The 22,580-nt window shown below is 40.4% G+C and overlaps 1 protein-coding gene across 1 annotated transcript; it reads right to left on the bottom strand.

Moving 5' to 3' along the window:
* Positions 1-10,826: 10,826 nt before the first annotated feature.
* Positions 10,827-11,634, bottom strand: LOC138877561 (uncharacterized mitochondrial protein AtMg00860-like). Its single transcript, XM_070157179.1, has 2 exons — positions 11,523-11,634; positions 10,827-11,080 (listed from the first exon to the last, which is right to left on the bottom strand). The coding sequence occupies exons 1-2, from the start codon at positions 11,632-11,634 to the stop codon at positions 10,827-10,829; spliced, it is 366 nt and encodes a 121-aa protein (XP_070013280.1).
* Between the last annotated feature and the right edge of the window lie 10,946 nt (positions 11,635-22,580).

The following is a 22,580-nucleotide window of genomic DNA, read 5'->3' as shown; positions in this document are numbered from 1 at the left end:
AGAATAGAACCCCAGAAAACATATTTTTCTGATAAAGGGGTATCATTCATAGGAGAAGATATTGCAGAATCCTATGACGATTGGATGTAGCAGCAAATTTCAAAGGAGTTGGCATAGGAGCGGTCCTAGTATCAGAAACCGGTCAGTATTATCTAGTTTCTGCCAAACTTAGGTTCCCTTGCACCAACAATATGGCCGAGTATGAAGCCTGCATCTTAGGGATCAAGATGGCCATTGACATGAACATTTAAGAGTTGCTAGTAATTGGAGATTCGGACTTGCTTATACATCAGGTCCGAGAAGAATGGGCAACTAAGAATTCCAAAATACTCCCTTATTTGCATCACGTACAGTAGTTGAGAAAGAGGTTCACAAAGACAGAGTTCCGGCATGTTCCTAGAGTCCAGAATGAGTTTGTCGATGCATTGGCTACCCTATCATCCATGATATATCATCCAGATAAGAAATTTATTGATCCCATTCCGGTAAAGATCCATGATCAGCCAGCTTATTATGCTCATGTTGAGGAATAAGCAGACGAAAAGCCTTGGTTTCATGATATCAAGGAATATTTGACGAAAGGAGAATACCCAGAACTTGAAAATCCTACTCAGAAACGCACACTTCGGAGGTTGTCCAACAATTTCTTTCACAACGGAGGAATCCTGTATAGGAGGACTCCTGAATTAGGATTGCTAAGATGTGTCGACGCAAAAGAAGCATCTAAACTGCTAGAAGAAATCCATGATGGGACCTGCGGTCCACATATGAATGGCTTTGTTTTAACAAAGAAGATACTCCGGACTGGTTACTTCTGGATGACTATGGAGACGGACTGCATCCAATATGTCCGAAAATGCCACCGCTGTCAGATATATGTAGACATAATAAAAGTGCCTCCAAATGAGCTTAATGCGACAAGCTCGCTGTGGCCGTTCGATGCATGGGGAATGGATGTTATTGGACCAATCGAACCTGCCACATCAAACGGGCATAGGTTTATCCTAGTAGCAATTGATTATTTCACCAAATGGATTGAAGCAGCATCTTACAGGGCAGTGAGTAAGAAAGTCGTGGCGGATTTCGTCCGCGACCGTATCGTGTGTCGGTTTGGAATTCTAGAGTCAATCATTACTAATAATGGCTCCAACCTCAATAGTGATTTGATTAAATCCATGTGTGAAACCTTCAAGATCAAACACAAGAATTCTACAGCCTACAAACCTCAGATGAACGGAGCTGTAGAGGCCGCCAACAAGAATATCAAGAAGATACTAAGGAAAATGATAGAGAAGCATAAGCAGTGGCACGAGAAGGTATCATTTACTTTATTGGGGTACCGCACCACAGTCCGCACATCAACTGGGCCAACCCCCTACATGTTGGTTTATGGTACGGAAGTAGTCATTCCTGCCAAAGTAGAAATTCCCTTCCTAAGGATCATACCGGGAGCTGAGCTCGACAATGCAGAATGGGTGAAGAGTCGTTGCGAACAGCTAGCTCTTATAGATGGAAAGAGAATGAATACAGTTTGCCATGGTCAGCTTTATCAGAACAGAATGTCCAGAGCCTTCAACAAAAGAGTCAAGCCAAGACAATTCACACCAGGGAAGCTGGTATTAAAGAAGATTTTCCCGCATCAAGATGAAGCCAAAGGGAAATTCTCTCCCAACTGGCAGGGTCCGTACATGGTTCACCGGGTTCTAACAGGAGGAGCCCTCATACTTACAGAAATGGACGGGGAAGTTTGGCCAAAGCCGATCAATTCAGACGCAGTCAAACGATACTATTGTAACCTTTATGCTTTCTTTTATGATGTAATTTGAACTACGCCTGACCTGAGTCTCTTTTAAGAGGGGATACGTAGGCAGCCCTATGGGTTCGGTCACAATTCAATAAAATTTTCATTTCCCCCGCTATTGGAAACTAGGGCAGAATTTTGAGGAGGACCCTCAAAATTTTGAAGTTGATTCCAACCATTTATCATTAACAGCCGTCAGAAGCAGCAGCCCAGTAAACTGGGGGAAAATTTTGAGAAGGACCCTCAAAATTCCGGAGAAAGAGAAGTTGCAATGTTTTGAACCACATCGCAGTCTCCGGTTCATCTAAAGAAAACTATTCTTAATTATGTACTTATGTTATGCTTTTACTAAATCATGCATGTTTATTACTAAAATTTCCTTGTTTAGCAACGCTACCCTAGTGATATATACAGTATCACCGGATCAAAGCCGAGCAGGTCAAGTAAAGCTAGCGGCGATATGAACTAACCTTTTCCCCTTTACAAACTCACGATTTTTTCTTTGGATGCAGGCAATTGAGTTACAAAATCATCAAATATACTATACGCTCACTCACAAAGTTCAGGAATACAACTCTTCAAACCGTTGCACTTACTCGCAACTGCTATCCGCATACAACAGTGTCCTAGAGGCACAATATCCCCAGCAATCACGATACCGCAATCCGCTATCAGCTAAGAAAACTCTATTGCCATTTGTCATTTTTACTTCCTGCATAAGGCTACCATTTTGCCTTCCGAGGTTAAGCTCTACCTCCACCTGCATTTCCTGCATAGCATAAGGCTACTATTCTGCCTTCTGAGGTTAAGCTCTACCTCCAACTGCATTTCCTTCATTGCATAAGGCTACCATTCTGCCTTCCGAGGTTAAGCTCTACCTCCATCTGCAATTCCTGCATTACATAAGGCTACAATTCTGCCTTCCGAGACTAAGCTCTGTCTCCATCAGCATTTTCTGCATTACATAAGGCTACCATTCTGCCTTCCGAGACTAAGCTCTGTCTGCACCTGCATTCTCTGCATTGCATAAGGCTACCATTCTGCCTTCTGAGACTATGCTATGTCTCCATCTGCATTCTTTACATTGCATAAGGCTATCATTCTGCCTTCCGAGACTAAGCTCTGTCTCCATCTTCATTATCTGCATTGCATAAGGCTACCATTCTGCCTTCCGAGGATAAGCTCTACCTCCATCTGCATGGCTGAAAGATCGCCACTTTATTTACATTCTGCATGGCTGTAAGATCGCCACTTCATTTACATCTTGCATCGGCTGAAAGATCGCCACTTCATTTACATCTTGCATGGCTGAAATATCGCCACTTCATGTACATCTTGCATTGGCTGAAAGATCGCCACTTCATTTACATCTTGCATGGCTGAAATATCACCACTTTATTTACATCTTGCATCAGCTGAAAGATTGCCACTTCATTTATATCTTGCATCGGCTGAAGATCGCCACCTTCTGCATCTCATGGGCTGAAAGATTGCCAATCTGTCCAAAGGCATCATTGTTCGGAGGCACCATTTTCATAGCCCGAGAATGTCATGTCATGGCCTGAGGACCCCTTTTATCTTCTGCATATCATTATTCAAAGGTGTCATAGTTCAGAGGCATCATTCTCATAGCCCGAGAGCATCATTTCATAGCCTGCGAATCCCTTATCATACGCTTCATGGCCCAGGACGTCATGGTGTGAGGCGTCATCCAAACCGTCCAAAGACAACATTCATGGTCTGACGGGAACTTGCATCACGTTTAAATTTCCGCACAATATACACATGTATTGCTTATTTGCAGGTAAACCGGCGAGCAATGACCGTCTCAGCAGGAGCAATCTCGCTCCACTTCCCGCAGACCTATTAGACTTTAACCATCCATCCCAACCGAAATATCGCGTTCGTCTTGAAAAATCTCCATCGGCATATTCCACCGACGGATCCTGAACTACATATGGCCCGATTCCTGTAAGACCAGGGATATGTAGGCAGCTCAGGAGCCAGAGCTCATTCCAATTCTTCAAACCATTTCGTTCGGTCAAATTGGGCATCATATCTTTACCCGACAACTCTTTCATCCTTCCCGGATAAAGAGGGGCAGTTGTTGATACCCAATTTTTCCTTGTATATTTTTATATGCAAAATACTTTCAAAATAGCATGTCCAAATGTTTTAGTATTATTTTTCCTAATTTTTAAAAGTTTTTTAAATCAATTTATTGCCCTATTTTATTAGTAAGAAAAACCAATAATTATTCCCTAAATTATAATATTTGGTAATTCATTTATTGTATTCTCATATTTATACCAAAATATAGCTAAGGTAATTTTGCACATTGTTTTTTAAATTTATTTAGTATTTTAAAGCTAAATTGCATATAATTGCAATATTAGCCTATTTTAAGATTTAATTGCGTTCATAATTACAAAATTGATTCCAATATTTTTAATTTAATATTTATATATTATTAATTAATTTACTACCTTTAATTTATTTTTAGAAATCATTTTACTATTTTTTATAAAATAAATAAGGGAAAAATGTCTATTTAAATACCAACCCTACTTATTTCAATTTTAGCCTAAATTCTACCCCAATTAAACCCAATTGACCCCAACTCAATTCCTAAAATTACCCACCCCTGACCCAATTAGATCCAACCCGCTCGGCTCCCCGTTTAATCCAGGTCGTTGATCAAAATGATCAACCGCCACATTCTCTCCTTTCCTTTTTTAATTCACCAACCCCACTAACCCTAAGTTATTTTCACCTACCGCCGCCTCGGAAACCCTCCACTCTCTCAATTTTTCTCAAGTCTTCTAAGAACCCTAGCCGCCTCTTACCGCTCCCATCCTGAAAGCCACCGGAATCCATGGCTTCCAGTGCTATAGGAGTCTTATACCTACCTCATGTTGCTCTTACACACCTGATCTCTGAAGATTCAAGGCCTAACCTTGAAGGTTTGTACCCAGACCTCTGTTGATTCGAGGTTCCACGGCCATCTCCGGCCTTTCTCCGGCGACCATGGTTGTTTGAGCTTGATCCTGATCTCTCCAACTCAGATCGGTGACTTTTCAAAGGCTTTCTCATTTCTAGGGTTCTTCTGAAACCCTAACCCTTCAAGGTTTTTCCGATTCCCTTAGATCTGTTCCAGATCCATGCTTTCCTTAAGGTCTTAAACGTTTTCCTGACTTTTCTTTCAAAATACTACTTTCAAAATCTTTCTTTTCCGATCTAGGGTTTTCTGAAAGTATTTAAGTGTTTTCTAACTTTCTTTTTCCTTTTATGTGTATTTGCTTCTACTGGGTTCTTGTATTTTCTTCTACCTTGTTCTTACGTGCTTCTTCTGTTGTATTTTCCTATACTGTGTTCTCGTATGCTTTTCTACTATATGCTTTCTCTAATGTGTTCTGATATGTTTCTCCTACTATATTTTCTTACTAAGTTCTTAAGTTTCCTTATTAAGTTCCTTTTACTGAGTTCTGTTTAAAGTTTCTTCTAAAATTTCTTAGCATGCTTCTTCTACAGTTCTTATCCGTCTTCTATATTATGTTTCATATTAACTTCTTCTACTCTATTTTCCTTTGAATTCTGCTACTATGTTCTGCGTGTTACTTGCTATCATTGTTTTCTCATGAGTTTCTGCTGCTGAAAGAAACATGCAAGAGGTTTCATAGAACTGAAACCTTTGAGCCTGTTTCGATTACTTGCCTTCTCATCTCTGTACTTGATTTAAGGTGGAAACCCTAGAATTCGGGGGTTCTGCCAAGTTTGATTATGTGATTTAATTGAACTAGGGTTTTTATTTTAGAACCCCTAACTCTTTCAGACCAACTTCGAGTCTCTGAACCCAGTTTAGACATCCGTGTTTGCATATGATTCTGACCTTCGGCTAAACTCTTCTAAAACGCTTTCTTCACTGGATTTTTCTATTGATTTTTGCAATGGCACAACATTTTCTTTCAACTCAATGTGTTTGTGTGCTCTTTATATGTGATGAATCTTCCTCTAAAAAGGCTTTCAACTCATGATTGATTCAAATTCCTTCCAAATAGGTCTGATTGATTCCCTTTCCATTGTTTGCTGATTTCCCTTTAGTTAAAAAACCTTTCCCATCTTTTTGACTCAGTCATTCATACAAGATCCCTGACCTTTGATTTTTTGGCTGTTAATTGATTTTCTTGCCTTGTTTGTGCAACCGCATATTTCAGAAATTCTGTCTTTAAATAACCTTTATGTATTTACCCTTAATTGCATGTTGTGCACAAAGTGCTTATTCATTTTTCTTTTCTTAAATTGTTTTTAACTGTTTGAATCTGAATCCCTTAATTAAGGGAAGTCTTGTGTAATTGATTGACAATCAGTTCCTTGACTATTTTCTTACCTTATTTCTTCATGATTTTCACACTATAAAAGGCACAACCCTTTTTCACAAAGAGGACACATCAGAATCCTTCTGAACTCATACTCTCTCACAATAACTTTCTCTTCTTGTCTGCATTGTGGCCTGTTTACAAGACCTACTACTTTTCTTTGTTTGTTTCCATTGAAACTGGTATGTCCTGATTTAAGCTTCAGCACCACAACAATGTGTTTATTTACTGTCTTTGTATCCATGTCTACTTTACTGCTTTCTGTAGAGTTCAACATTTAAATTAGTATGCTTATGTCCTACTGCCTATTTATGCTATGAATCATCGCTCCCTTCCCTTTATGTGCTTTGAGTTACAGTTTAAAACATGACAATATGCAAATTATCGTCTATGGATTGAACTTGATCCCTTAGAGGATCCTAACCTCTAAACAATGTGTTCTAACAGGCTTATGGGTGTGCCAGCATTTCCCATTGCTGGGTATGCCCACTAGCATGTCCTTTCCTCCTTACCACCACCCCATTCCCTATACCCCTATGTGTATTAATGTAAATTGTTTCCCTTCCCCTTTCCCCTTTTCAGAATTCTGCACTTGCACCCTCTCTTAGTCTCTAAGTTCTGCCCCCCTCTTGTGAGCCTTGCCTTGGGACCTTGAATTCCCTCTGAACTTGGATACTTGAGGGTTGGCCCTTCCATACTGCACTATGTCTTCATCTATATTGCAATTTAGGTGTCAGCACTTCCCGGAGTCCATATGAGACTCTTAGGGAACTCTGACATCCAAATGGGAGAAAGGCTTTGAAATAAGATCTCTTGGAGTTGGTTTACTTCATACTTCAGACAGGAAGTCTGAATCAGGCTCTCCTTGATTGTACTTTAATTTCTGATGTATTTTTTCTTTACTTTACTCTTTCTGGGCTGTAATAACTTTGTAATAAAACTCTCGGGGATGGCTAGTGAAAAGGGAGGGTTAACTATGTATGCAAAAAAGGGGTAGATAACCTGCCTATAGGAGTTTATGAATTCCTGCATTCTCATATAAATACCATGCCTATAGGAATCTTGCATTCTCATATAGATATCATGTCTATAATAATTTTTGCATTCTCATATATAGATACCATGTCTATAGGAATCTTGCATTCTCATACAGATACCATGCCTATAGGTTATTTCTGAATTTCTGCATATCATATAAATATCCTGCCTATAGGAATTTCTAAATTTCTGCATATTATAGAGATACCTTGCCTATAGGTTCTTTCTGAATCTTGCATATGTATTCCTCATTAGGCAAACATGTTTATAGGTCTTAAATAATCAACTGCAATTAGATATCATGTTCATAGGCTTTAAACGAAATTCAGCATCTACATGCCATGCCTATAATAATTTATGCATTTTTACTATGTTTATAAAAGTGTCCAAAATCGACAACACATAGAAAGAATGCCTATAGGAGCTTTAATCGAATCTGAACCGCTTTACTCGCTTATAAGTCTAAAACTAGTAACAATGACACATGCTCTTTTGCTAAAACTAACCTTTCTTTAATAACAGACGATTTTTCTTAAATCAGTATATCATGTTTACTTCATTGTTTCTAGAATCAATAGATATCATGCTATAGGGTTTTCGTCTAACACTTAGGAAAGCCATAGGGTGAAAGTTTATAAATTGAATTAGATTTTATATACTACAACCAGCAGGCAGGCCTGATTCGGGCTTCTTATCTGAACTATGTAATAAATTAGTCTGCCTCGATCCTCTAAGTTTAATCAGAACCTAAACAGTATGTGTAAGTCATGCTAACTACTTGCTTTTCTATGCTTAAAGGAGGTCTGTTTGAGACTTTTCATTTGTTTATATGCTTCTCCATACTTGCCATATATGTTTTGTTTGTCGCCTTAGTATTTTTTCTTTTTGAAACCACAAGTAAGCCCAATATCCCTCCCCTTTTAGGATTAGTAGTCCCAAATGCCTCTGGGACTGATAGAATTGGGGCGGGTAATAGCATGCAATAAGTAAACGAGACCATTCCACGGTTTAATACCTCAACGGGGTTGGAAAGGGTAGATATGGATATGATGACCACGTGAAAACATCTCGTGTATCCCCTCATTGAGGAGTGATTACCGAATGTTGTGTGGGGTGATCCATATTATTTACAAACCTAGGACCCCTTTTCCTTTATTTATTCATTTCGTTGTTTATTCTCAAATTTCAAACTATTTTCTTTAAAAAAATCAGCTTTTCTTTTAGTTCTTTTAACTTCACCTATTTTGTAACCATTACGTGAAAATCCCCTCTTGTTTGAAGTTCTTATTTCCCTACGTGTTATTTATACCTGAAGTCACAACAATGGTTTGGCCGGGAACCACACTAGAGGATCTTGAGGGGTGCCTAACACCTTCCCCTTGGGATAATTTGAAGCCCTTACCCAATCTCTAGTTGTTCATATCAAACCTCCCTTAGTGTCCTAATGCACTTAAATCATTAGGTGGCGACTCTTCAATTCAAACCCAATTCCCGAAAGGGAACGAGTTGTCCTCCCCAATGTCATAAACCCGATTTTGCGAGAAAAAGGGGGCGCGACACTGACCTACTTCAAATTTCTGTGGACGCACCTTCTTGTTGTATGCTATTGTCATTCTCTTTTGATACAACTGGCCATGACACACTACTGCTAATCTTTTCTCATCAATCAAACTCAATTGCTCCATACGGGTTTTGACCCACTCGTCATCATCAATTTCGGCTTCAGCAACGATCCGAAGGGATGAAATTTCAACTTTCGCGGGTATCACTGCTTCAGTGCCATATACCAACAAATAAGGAGTTGCACCTACTGAAGTGCGAACGGTAGTGCGATAACCCAACAAAGCAAAGGGCAACTTCTCATGCCATTGCCTGGAACCCTGCACCATTTTTCGAAGTATCTTCTTTATGTTCTTGTTGGCTACCTCGACTGCTCCATTCGCCTTGGGGCAATATGGGGTGGAATTTGAATGTGTAATCTTAAACTATTGACACACTTCCTTCATCGGATGACTGTTAAGATTAGCACCATTATCTGTGATGATCACCTTTGGGATTCCAAACCGATAAATGATATTCGAATGAACAAAATCGACCACTTCCTTCTTGGTCACAGATTTGAAAGTTTTAGCTTCAACCCACTTAGTGAAATAGTCAATGTCTACTAGAATGAACGTGTGCCCATTGGATGTTGCTGGCTCAATTGGTCCGATAACATCCATACCCCATGCAACAAAAGGCCATGGTGCGAACATTGTGTGCAGTTCAGATGGCGGAGAATGAATCAAATCTCCGTGTACTTGGCATTGATGACACTTGCACACAAAACTGATACAATATCGCTCCATGGTGAGCCAATAATAACCCGATCAAAGAATTTTCTTTGCCAGAACATACCCACTGATATGCGGCCCGCAGACTCCGGAATGCACTTCGGTCATGATAGTCGTGGCTTGTCTAGCATCGATGCACCTCAACAATACAATATCTGGAGTTCTTTTCTACAAAACTCCCCTATTGAAGAAAACTCCACTTTCCAAACATCGAATTGTTCTCTTTTGATCCCCCGTGGCTTGTACTAGATATACCCCCGACCTTATGTATTCCCTGATATCGTGGACCCAAGGTTCACCGTCAAGTTCTTCTTCTACTATGTTACAGTAAGCATGCTAATCATAGACCTGAATATGCAAAGGGTCAACATAAGCCTTATCTGGATGATGTAACATCGACGCTAGAGTAGCCAAAGCGTCAGCAACCTCATTGTGGATCCTAGGTATATGACTAAACTCCACTGATCTGAACCACTGACAGAGATCCTGCAGACATTGTCGATATAGTATGAGTTTCAAATATCGGGTTTCCCATTCTCCCTAGATTTGGCGCACTAACAAATCTGAATCTCCCAAAACCACCACTTCCTGGACTCTCATGTCCACGGCTAACCTTAAATCTAAAATGCACGCTTTGTACTCGGCCATGTTGTTGGTGAAATAGAAATGAAGCTGAGCTGTGACAGGGTAGTGGTGTCCTGTTTTAGAGATGAGTACAGCTCCTATTCCAATGTCTTTCATGTTAGCAGCATCATCAAAGAAGAGTTTCCAGTCGAGCTTTTCATCCTTCTTTACCTCGTCAATATGCATTACCTCTTCATTAGGAAAGTAAGTCTGCAAAGGTTCATATTCTTCATCCACTAGGTTCTCGGCCAAGTGATCGGCCAAAGCTTGGGCTTTCATCGCTGTCCAAGTCACATATACGATGTCAAACTCTGTGAGCAAGAACTGCCATTTTGCGAGCCTTCTTGTGGGCATGGGCTTCTAAAAGATATACTTTAGAGGATCCAGTTTAGAAATGAGCTAAGTAGTGTAAGATGACAAGTAATGCTTTAACTTTTGTGCTACCCAAGTCAGGGCACAACATGTCCTTTCAAGGGGAGTATACTTAACCTCATAAGGTGTGAACTTCTTGCTGAGATAATAGATGGCTTGCTCTTTCCTGCCAGTGATGTCATGCTAACCCAGCACACAACCAAATGAATTATCCAGGACTATCAAATAAAGAATCAAAGGTCTCCCAAGTTCCGGTGGGACCAACACAGGTGGGTTTAACAATTATTCTTTGATCTTATCAAATGCTTCCTGGCACTCATCAGTCCATTTGATCGTAGCATCGTTATTTAGAAGCTTAAAGATAGGCTCACAAGTTGTTGTGAGCTGAGCAATAAACCCGCTGATGTAGTTCAGCCTCCCTAGCAGACTCATCACCTCGGTCTTATTCTTTGGTGGTGGCGATTCTTGGATAGCTTTGATTTTTGATGGATTCAACTCAATGCCCCGCCAGCTGACTATGAATCCCAATAGTTTCCCTGATGGAACACCAAATGCACACTTTGTAGGGTTGAGCTTAAGATTATACCTGCGGAGCCTTTGGAAAAACTTTCTCAAATCTTTGACGTGGTTAGACTGCTTCCTGGACTTTATGATCACATCATCCATGTAAACCTCAATCTCTTTGTGTATCATGTCATGGAATATGGTTGTCATTGCCCTCATGTAAGTTGCCCCATGTTTTTCAAACTAAAAGGCATGACTCGGTAGCAGTATGTTCCCCACGACGTGATGAATTCCGTCTTTTCCGTATCTTCCTGTTCCATTAAAATTTGATGATACCCCGCATAGTAGTCCACAAAAGACCCAATCTCATCTTGGCACAATTATCAATCAAAATGTGGATATTTGGCAGTGGGAAATTGTCCTTTGAACTTGCTTTGTTGAGGTTACAGTAATCAACACACACTCTGGTCTTACCATCTTTCTTTGGCACATGCACAACATTGGCTAACCACGTGGGATACCACGTGACTCGAATGATCTTTGCATCAAGGTGCTTTGTGACTTCTTCTTTAATCTTCACACTCATGTTAGTGTTCAACTTTCTTAACTTCTACTTAATGGGAGGGAATGCTGGATCAATTGGCAATTTGTGGACTACCAAATTGGTACTCAAGCCTGGCATGTCATCATACGACCATGCAAAAATATCCTTATATTCCAACAATGCTTTAATTATTTCCTCCCTGATTGGCAGTTCATGATGGACACTTATCTTAATTTCTCTGACATTATCTGGATCCCCTAGATTGATTGCTTCCGTTTCATTCAGATTATGCTTGGGTTTTTCTCTAAAATGACTTAGTTCCTTACTAATCTCTTCAAAAGCCTCATCCTCATCATATTCTGATTCATCATCGCACTCTAATTCTTGGATTATTATTTCAGAATTAGATTGACCTTTAAAACTTGGCCGAAGATTCCTCATGCATGTCATGTCATTGAAACCAGCATAAAAAGAACTGTACAAAGAAGAAAAGAAAACAAAAATAAGATCTATCAGGAATGATGGAAAAGGGAAATTGCATTTCATTGAAAATAAAGGATAACAGGGTTTGTACATCAATAAGCGAAAAATAAAAATCTGGGTCACAACCCTGGAATAACCCAGATAGAAAGGAAAACAAAACAAACTATCAAGACTTCTTCCGAGTAGGGAGAGGAGTAGCCTTCCAATTGTTAAGCTTTACATTCGACCTGACGAACTGCACGTCTGCTTTTCTAGAACCTTCTCCAACCTCTACCATATTCACATCATCAAACAAACTCTGGAACCTTTCAACTATCTCTTCATCAATGTCAAGCTTTTAGCCCTTTTCACATCTGCCGCTGTAGGTTTGAATCCAAGACCGAACGTACCCAAATTTTCAGGGAGGGACACTAGATGTATGATACCCTACAAGGATGCACCCAGACCTTTACCTGGCACAAAGCCATTTTTCAGCATTTCATAGGCCACCATGATGGATGCAGAGGTTATCTTTGGAGTTGGAATACATTTCCCTTCTGGAACCTTCTCGACCGGCACTGTTTCAAAAACATGATAGACCCAAGGCCCTTTATCATCTTCAACCTCAATGAACGGGACAAAGGCATCATTGTGAGCACACAAATTCTCCTCACCATGCACGACGATCTCCTGCCTATCCCACTCGAACTTGACCATCTGGTGCAAAGTGGACGGGACTGCTTTAGCGGCATGTATCCAAGGCCGACCTAACAACAAATTGTAAGAGACGGCTACGTACAGTACCTGAAACTCCATGGTGAATTCCACCAGTGCTATTGTCAATTCAATCACTATATCATCAACCGAGTCTTTCCCTCCACCGTCAAAACCTCGGACGCAGATGATGTTCTTGTGAATCCTCTCATCATCAACTTTCAACTTGTTCAGAGTAGAGAGAGGGCAGATGTTTGCACTGGAACCATTGTCAACTAACACCCTGGTGACCACAGAATCTTCACATTTCACCATAAGATAGAGAGATTTGTTGTGTTCAGTGCCTTCCACAGGAAACTCGTCATCAGAGAAGGTGACCATGTTCACCTCAAATATTTTATTGGCGATATTTTCGAGATGGTTCACTAAGATTTTGTCGGGGACATGAGCCTCGTTTAGAATTTTCATCAGGGCCCGACGATGCTCGTCTGAATGGATCAGCAATGATAGCAAGGAAATTTAAGCAGGCGTCTTTCTCAACTGCTCCACGATGGAGTAATCTTGTACCTTCATTTTTCTCAGAAACTCCTCTGCTTCTTCTTCAGTGACTGCTTTCTTTACTAGAACTGGATTGTCTCTGGATGTTTTAGCTTTCCTTAACTCTTCTGGGGCAAAGCATTTCCCCGAACGCGTTAATCCCTGGGCCTCATTGACTTCTTCTTTCACTTCCTTTCCCTTATAGGTCATTATGACCCTTTCATAGTTCCATGGGACAGCCTTGGTGTTGATTACCAGCAACTAGGTTACAGGCTTGAGGATGACAGGGTCTGTATTGCTGTCACACCTCCTTTTTACTCTCACCCTGTAAAGGGTATAAATATAAGAGAGTTTTTCCAATTAAAGGACAATCGAAAGGGGATCGTTTATTTATTAAAAATCAGAGTCGATACTTGGGATAATTTATGGTGTCCCAAGTCACCGGTTTAAAATCCTAAATCGAGGAAGTTGACTCTGTTCTACAGCCTGCGAACACAGAAATCCAGGTAAGGAATTCTATTAACCTGGGAGAAGGTGTTAGGCACTCCCGAGTTCCGTGGTTCTAGCACGGTCACTTTGATCATACTTGGCTTATTAAAATTATTTAATTACTGATTTTAGATCCTATGTGCCTTTATCTATTAACCGCCTTTTAAATCACTTGATTATTCATAATTAAAGAATTGAGTTACGCGTACGTATACTCTTTTCCTTCGGCGCATCAAAAATTATGTCACGCGAACGTGTCCATAATTAATAACGCTTTGTTTATTTATTTAAGTAAAATTGGTTGAATTTGCGCGAACGCATCCCTCGAGTTACCTTTAGAGTGTGCAATCATGTCACGCGGACGTGTCCACAATCGCAATTATATTAAACCGGCCTAAAGCAAACTACGAACATTTGTTATTTATTTCTAAATCATAAGAAATTAGTAGAGGGACATGCATTTAAGAACTTGAACCAACTATGGAGGGCTACTATTATAACTCACATAATATGACTCACTTCGAAATCACATTAATAATCCAGTTAATTTATTAAAAGACCACTTGAACTTCTGATTTAATTTCAAACCAAACTACTTTGCAATTTGAAAGCTAAAGGATTATTAGAAGCGGAACCCGTGTTTGATTGTTAACAGAATTTAGGCTAGCTATGTGCCTAACAACCAATTGTCAATATTTTGAACATGACATGAGAATGTAATTGGGCTCAACATAAAGCCCAAATCAAAAGAAGATCCTGCAGCTAAAAGAGAAGTTCAGTAACTAGAATAACGATATTAAGCTTATGCAATATATGATAAAATAATTTCCATTTACAAACAACCCTACACTCATGCTCAAACGGTTTTGATTTCCCAAATGAATTTAACAGTCCCAAACTAAAAGTAAACAATATACTCATTGGGGGAAATAGGCTCCCGATATCACAGGGTTAAATCACAAGTCGAAAGCAAACACTATTCATGCATGCAAATACTGATTACAGGGGGGCAGAATTCAAGTACTGACTTTAACAGGGTAAATACAATCCAAAGATAGCTCTCAAGCAGTTGCATTGAGCTTTAAAGTTTTTCAACAGAACTCCCAGCATCAGACACTTAATGCTTTCACCCCTACTGCTCACAGGCCAAACAATAAACTCTGAAGCCATTTGAACCCAGAATACAACAAATAAACATAAAATTAACCTGGAATCAAACGTTACCATACAACTCACATATTGTTCAACTAAGTCAAATTCATATCTCAACAGCCCAAGGTTAAATACAATGGCAGGGAATCAAAGATTAAACTAGGGAACGATTAAGAAAATACTATGAATCTGGAAGTAACACTATGCAATTCAGAGAAAGACAACTAGATTATAAACAATGAATTTGATGTCATGCTTTGAACACCCATTCTCATTTCATACTTCAAACTTGTTTTGCGACTAGTATAGTCCAAGAACATGTACCTGATGGCAGCAATCAAACAAGGAAAAATGGGTGAGAGAGGTAGAAGAAGCAACAATAGCAGAACCAATTTTTAGACAGAAAAATGATGCACAACAGTCCAGAATCCAGCTTCAATCGAGCAATAACCACATCAAACTTCAAACCAGAGTTTTAAAACCCAAACTCAATCCATTTTTCCCAGATGAGTCAAAAATTGTTTTAGAAATTGAGAACCTCATAAATCACAGAAGAATTTCAATGGAACAATGACTTTTTATGAAATTTTAGCTGTTTTGTTTTTTGATTTTTCTGAATTTTCTCCTCTTATTTCTGAACTCTCCTTGAATGACAAGGAAGAGATGCCTTTATAGGCAAGCAAATAGGGCAGACCCAATGAGATGCGTTTTTGCCATTCAGTCCCTTTTTAGCTTAAACACCCCTGGTTTAAATTCAGATTTTGCAAAGTAGTCCCCTCCCCAGCTTCCTAGAAGCTTCCCAGACAGTTATAAGTAAATTCCCTCACTAAGACTACCCAAACTAACCCCCATACCCCTGTTATTTACCTTAAACCCCAAATGAGACATGGGTCAAATTAATCCACGGCTGAATTTACCCCAAGAACCCAAACCAACTTACACGGGCTGCTTTTTGCCAAATGGACCAAAGACAAACCAAAGCCCAGACGAACACTTATCTATTTGAAAAGAAAAATCTGCAGGCCATGATAACATGCAATGATTTCAAAGCAAATCTACTAACTTACTAGTCAATTAACGATGACTAGGCAAGAATTTAACTCAGTTAAAGTAACTTAATTTTAAAATAACTTGGATAGCTAAAAAAACAAGATCAGAGAGTTATCCATGCTATTGACACAACGGACTAAAGATATCAGAAAACAAACTTTCACGAAGAAGAGAAGGACAATGACTGAAATACCAATCTAAACTCGAGAGATTAGTCGAGTTTCAGCCAGACTGGTATAAGAAGATTAAGCAAAAGAAAAGGGGAGGAAGAAGAGAATAAGACAATAAAAAAGGAAGAGCAGACAAGAGAAGAAGAGCTTATCGATTTAGACTCGGAATCCATCGGAGACGAAAGCCCTAACAAAGCTAAGGTCGATCACTTGAATTCGAACTTCAGAACTCGAAGAACGGTGCCCTCTGACCATGCATGTACCAGGATTGACGAAAAAGTGGTTTTGAACTTTTGGGGTTGACCTCAGATTCGAGATTCGTGGAGCTCCGGGTCGATTCGGAGGAGAGTAGTTGTGGATTTGGCATGAGGGGATCCTGGGGGTTGTGGGGTGTTAGTTTGGGGTTGAACAGAGGCGGCGCCGCCACCGGAGAGCACAAGGGCGGCGCTAGGGTTTTCTTTCAAAACCATATTCGAGACGTTCTGGGTTGATTCGAGGCAAACGGAGGGGGAATTTGGAATGAGGGGCTCTTGATGGTTATGGGATGTTATTTTGGGAGTGGTTGGAGGTGGCATCGCCGGTGGATGGTGGTGGAAAAGGGGGCGATTCCGTTAGGGTTAAACTTGGGCTCTCTGAAGACGGGGGTGTCGGAACGATGAAATAAGGGGGTAGGGTGAGTTTGGACGTATATATATTGAAACCACCCCCCCCCCAGTTCTGATCCGTTGGATTAGGCGATATCAACGGCCCAGATCAAGCTTGCCGAAACGGCGTCGTATGGTACTGGGGGGGTTTGGACCGGGTTGGACGGTCTGGGCCTAGGTCAAATGGGAGGGTATGGGGAAATTGGCTTTGGGCCTGAGCACTTTTAACTGAAGGCAGCCCAATTCTATCTCTTCAATTTTTCCAATTTTTCATTAATTCAATTCATTTTCTTTTAAAAATCTTTTTCTTTTTTCCAAAATTAAAATTAAAACCTAAATTAAATCTTAAACCAAATTATCCTACTAAATTAAATTAATTAACCCTAATAATTGCTACTACAAACAATTAAAAATCAAATTAAAGGAAAAACTACCAAAATTTAAAATTAAAATTAAAAGCGCAAAATAAACTATTTTTGTGATTTTTTTCCTATTGTTTTATAAAATAATTTGCCACTTAATCCTAAAAATATAAAATTAAATCCTAAATGCAAATGCAACATATTTTTTTGTAATTTTCATTAATTAAATAAAATAAAAATGCACAAACAAATGCAAACAATTACCAGAAAATCCACAAAATTGCAAACACTGAAAGAAATTGCTTTGTTTTGAATTTATGGGAGTAATTCATATAGGGGAAAAATTACGTGCTCACAATTGGCACCCTCTACAACTATGATAGGCTTATTTTCCAACCCTGGCACGACCACCTTTGACTTATCCCGCTTTGCTACAACATCACTTGGGGATCTTTTCTCAACTACCACAGATGGCTTGTTGTTTGTCATGACCAACTTGTTCATTGATCCTTCAACCGTTGGTTTTTTAACTGGCTTGACCTCACTGGATCGAATCATCATAACAGATTGTGAGGGCTTCTTGGGTTCCCCCCCCCCCTGTGTACTATCTCGATTATGTTTGTTTCTTCATGGGTTGGCAATGGGTTCTGATTGATATTGGGTGCCTCTGAAGTTTGGACTTCAATCCGGTTTGTGTCGATGAGCTCCTGGATGGAATTTTTCAAGTGCCAGCACTTCTCCGTATCATGCCCCGGAGTACTAAACAATATGCACAGCTTAGGGAGTAATCAAGATTCTTTGGAAGAGGGTTTGGCAATTTCGACTCAATTGGCCTCATCATATCCAACTGCCTCAATCTCTGGAATAAACTAGTATAAGACTCTCCCAACGGGGTGAAAGTTTTCTTTTTCTACAACCTCTCATTTTTTAATGCTGGATTGGGTCAGAAACCTGGGCCGGTAGGGTTTTGGTAGGTTTGTGGGGTAGGTAAGCATTTTGTGGAGTTGGGTAGGTGTTTTGTGGGGCTGGGGCACACTATTGTGAGTAGGCATGAGGTTGAATAAATGTCTGGGCGTGGTGGACAGAAATCTGAGGGTCTGGTGATGGGAAGTAATGCTGGGGTGGATTATATGGGGTTTGGGTATAGGTTCGGTAATGGGATCGAGGCTGGGTATAGTGGTGTGATGGTCCCTCGGTCCAAACCACGATCCTGAATCAACTATTGTCGCATCTTCTTTCTTCTTCTTTCCAATCACTCCTCCAGTACCATTCTGAATGGCTTGGGTAGTTACCTTGATGGCCGAGTAGCTCATGATTTTTCTTGATTTAAGCCCTTCTTCTACCATGCCACCCATTTTCACTACCTCTTTGAAAGACTTGCCTATGGCCGATATCAGATGGCCAAAATAAGTAGGCTCCAAAGCCTACAGAAAGTACTCCACCATTTCGCTCTCTTCCATCGGGGGGTTGACCCGTGCTGCTTGTTCTCTCCAGCGAAAACTATATTCCCTGAAACTTTCACTAGGCTTCTTCTCAATCTTAGTTAGAGAAAAACAATCTGGAACAATCCCGATGTTGTATTGGAAATGACGAGCGAATGCTTGGGCCAAATCATCCCAGGTATACCATCTGTTGTGATCCTGACGAGTGTACCACTCCAATGCCGCGCCACTCAGACTCTGGCTAAAATACGCCATCAACAACTCATCTTTCCCACCAACTCCTCTCATTTTACTATAGAATCCCCTCAAATGGGCCACCGGGTCTCCGTGCTCGTCATACAAATCAAACTTTGGCATCTTAAACCCCACAAGCAACTGAACATCTGGAAATAGACACAAATCTTTGTAGGCTATGCTCATCTGGCCTCCTAATCCCTGCATGTTTCTGAACAATTGTTTCAGGCTTCTTACCTTCCTGAACATCTCCTCCTACTCTGGGTTTTAGAGGGTTTCTCAGTCTCAACAGGGAGGTCGAAACGGGGAGTATAGGAGTAATGATCTGGGGCTTTGAAAGTAGGCTTCAGGGGATAGTACTGATTATCTTGGTTCTGGAATAATGGCTCACTGGAAGATCGATGGAGTGTAGCTGGCGAAGGTACTACGAAAATAGGGGTAGCTGGTGGAGAGGGGTATGGGATTGGTTTGGGTGGTGGTGCTTGTGGGGTTTGGGAAGTGGTGCCTTGGTAGTGGTGGTAATGGGGGAAGCCTGGAAATGAATCAACAGTGGAAGGTTCTTAGGATTGAGCCAGTGGTGGGACAAAAGCCGGGTTGGCGGGGTATGATGGTGGTGGATCCCCCTTCATCCAGGCTTGGTACATCTCTTCCATTTGGTGTTTCAACTTATGTAACTCCTATTTCAGATTAACATCAGACTCTTCCCCCTCCCTTGATAGATCAATAATACTTGCATCCAGTTCTTGGTCAGCCATGATCAACTTGTCTTTGGACCTGGTGTTGTACGGATGAGTTGCCAGAATGCCAACAAACTAACCACCTGCCTGGACTTGATGACAACAAGCAAACTTGTTAGCGATTTGAGCTTAACAGATTGGCAACCGCACGTTGGGGATGCAATGCACCTAAGCAGTAAATCATTTCTATTATGCATTTGAACAGCTACTTGCGTTATCCCGCCTTTCACTAATTTCCATTTTGCATCTTTTTTCTCTCTCTTTTTTTTCATTTCTGCTTTTCTTTGCTTGATTCTTGTTTTTATTCTTTTATTCTCTCATCTTTTCCTCTCTTGCTTTGCCATTATTTTATTCCCACAATTTTCTTGTTTTCTCTCCTCTTTTTCTTTTCATTTCATGGTTATGATCGAATCCTATGGGGATTGCCTACGTATCATGACACCAGATGATCAGACCAAGCGTAGTTCTGGAAACATGTGTGAAATAAATAATAATAAAAAAAATATTTTTTGGGGGTTTTCAAATTTTCATAAAATAGAATGAAATAAAACATCTTGATTATGACAACTTCCCCTACAGAGTTAAACATAAAGACTGACAGACTCGATGAGTGGACCAACAACTTCAAAAGAAAACTGAAAATACAGACTCGAAAATGAACTAACAAACTGACAATAGAGACTCGAAAATAAACTAACAAAATACAGCTCGAACAAACAAAGTCAAGAATACATAAGTGCCCCAATTGCTTCTCCAGTTCGCCTTGATGCGGTCCTTTGCACCATATCTTCTTGGAGGCAAAACAAATCATCCATGATCTATCAGACAAAAATCATAACTGAAGCAAAGAACATTGATCCGGTCATGTCTTTACACTTGTTGAACTTCATCACAATGTGGTCCGCAATTCTCCTAACCTTTTCCCAGATAATACCCTTCTCCTGTAGCAACCATCTGATCTTCTGAGATCTGGCATCCAAAATTTGTTCAACTGTATGATTTTTCTCTTGAAGCTGTTGCGGGTCTTTCTCTAACTGTGCCATCAGGGCATAGTTGTGCTCCCTTTTCTGCTTTGAAGTCTCTCGCCTGCTTGGCCATTTTATTCTCAAGGACATTGACCTTTTATTTATACTTACCATTTCTTTGTCATACTTCTCCTTCAGTTGCCGAACAAAACTTGGACCGTCCATCCGCATTCTTAGCTAACTTAGCTCGGGCATTTGCTAGCTCTGCTTCAGTCTTTTGCAATTCATCCTCATAATCACGTACTTTTTGCGTTAGGATGTAGATGAGCTTTTCATCTTTTCTAATTCTGCCCGGGGTCTTGGCTGCTATTCTCATTTTTTGAACTTGGGCTCGGAGAGCTTCATTCTCTTGGGCAAACCTTATTCTTTCACCTTCCACTTCTTGTGCCTGGAGATCATTATTGAATTCCATGTTTCTCAGCTTCTCTTCCAAGGTGTGAATCGCGGCTTGATATTTTTTCTCCTTTTCTCCCCAGGCCAACCTTTTTTGGATCTTATCATCAAAAGCTTGAACATGGGGTCTCTTGGCAGGCCTCTCGGTCTCGGGCTCTGGTTCGTTGTTTACACAAGACCTTTTCTCAAACCATGGGGCATAATTTGGATCCACTTCCCCCTTTGCAACATCTGGTACCTGGGTGCCATTTTTCAGATACCAGCAGCCATTCCAATCCTGCTGAACCAAAGTTTCGGGTAATGCAGCTTCTGGATGCAGCTCAATGACCTAGGTGGTTAGATCTTCATCTTCGGGCACAACCTGATATCTTCCTAACTGCCATAAGACCCTCTGCGGTGCATATGGCTGGATACTCCTCACACCCATTAACCTCAGGTAACCCTTGGGAGCCATCATGTATATGGCTTCTGTTATCTGGAGCCATCCTATAGTCCACTCGACCTGACTTGCTTTGAGAGCTTTCAAATGGGAGACCCAAGCTTCAAACCCTTCTAGAACGTTGTAGTCTTTCACCCTTTTCATCATAACTTTTAAGGTAGTTATCTGGGCTAGAACCATAACTCATGAATTTGGGGTGATGGTGAAGATGCTCGATCAACCACATTTGTAGAAGAATATTGCAATCTTCAAAGAATTGAGCCCCATCTTTGCTTAATGTCAATGCTCGATAAATGTCTGCCAGCACTAATGGGACAAGTGTATGATCTTCCTTGGTAGTGAGGATTTGTGCAATTCTGACCATACGAGTATCTATTGTCCCTTCCGCATTTGGAAAGACCATGATCCCCAAAAATGCCACAATAAAAGTGAACCGACGAAGAATTTGCCAAAGGCTCTTATCTGGTTTGTTTCTCAAACCCTTTTCATGCGTTTCGAACCCAGCTGAGTGCCCGAACCTAAAGTACAAGAAGTGGAAAGAACAATACCTTTTACTTACGTGGTCCTTCTTCATCTGTTTACTAATATCCATGAGGTCAAAGAACTTGTGCACCGAAGGAGCCCTTGGAAATATAAGTTGTTGTTTCCTCAAATTCCGGCCAAACTCAATATACCCTGCAACTTCCTCCAAATTAGGGGTGATCTCAAAGTCCGAGAAACGAAAAACATTGTGGACAGGGTCCCAAAAAGTTACCAAAGCCTTGATTAGATCTTCCTGTGGTTTGATTTCCAAAATGTTTATAAGGGCACCCAACTAATTTTTTCACCCACTTCTGACCATCTTCATCTAGATCATTCCACCACATACGCAACTATAACTGAGCCTGTTCTATAACCACCTCTGATGGGTTCTGGGCGGTGTTCATTTGTGACGGGTCTGGGACAGTATTCATTTGTACTTGTGGAGGATTAAAGTTAGGGTTGACTCTGGTGGACCTTTTTTGTAAAACAGATTTTTCAATTTCTAAAAGAAAAATCAACGGACCGTGATTTCTTCCCCTATATGCTAATTTAGCAAAAATGGTCGTTTTCGCAAACGTGGCCCCTTCCCAATTTCCAAATACATTTTGAGGCCGGG

The sequence above is a fragment of the Nicotiana sylvestris genome, chromosome 9, assembly GCF_000393655.2.
Source record: "Nicotiana sylvestris chromosome 9, ASM39365v2, whole genome shotgun sequence".
NCBI lineage: Eukaryota > Viridiplantae > Streptophyta > Magnoliopsida > Solanales > Solanaceae > Nicotiana > Nicotiana sylvestris.
The sequence above is the reverse complement of the archived record's forward strand: the minus strand, read 5'-3'. Positions and strand labels throughout refer to the sequence as shown.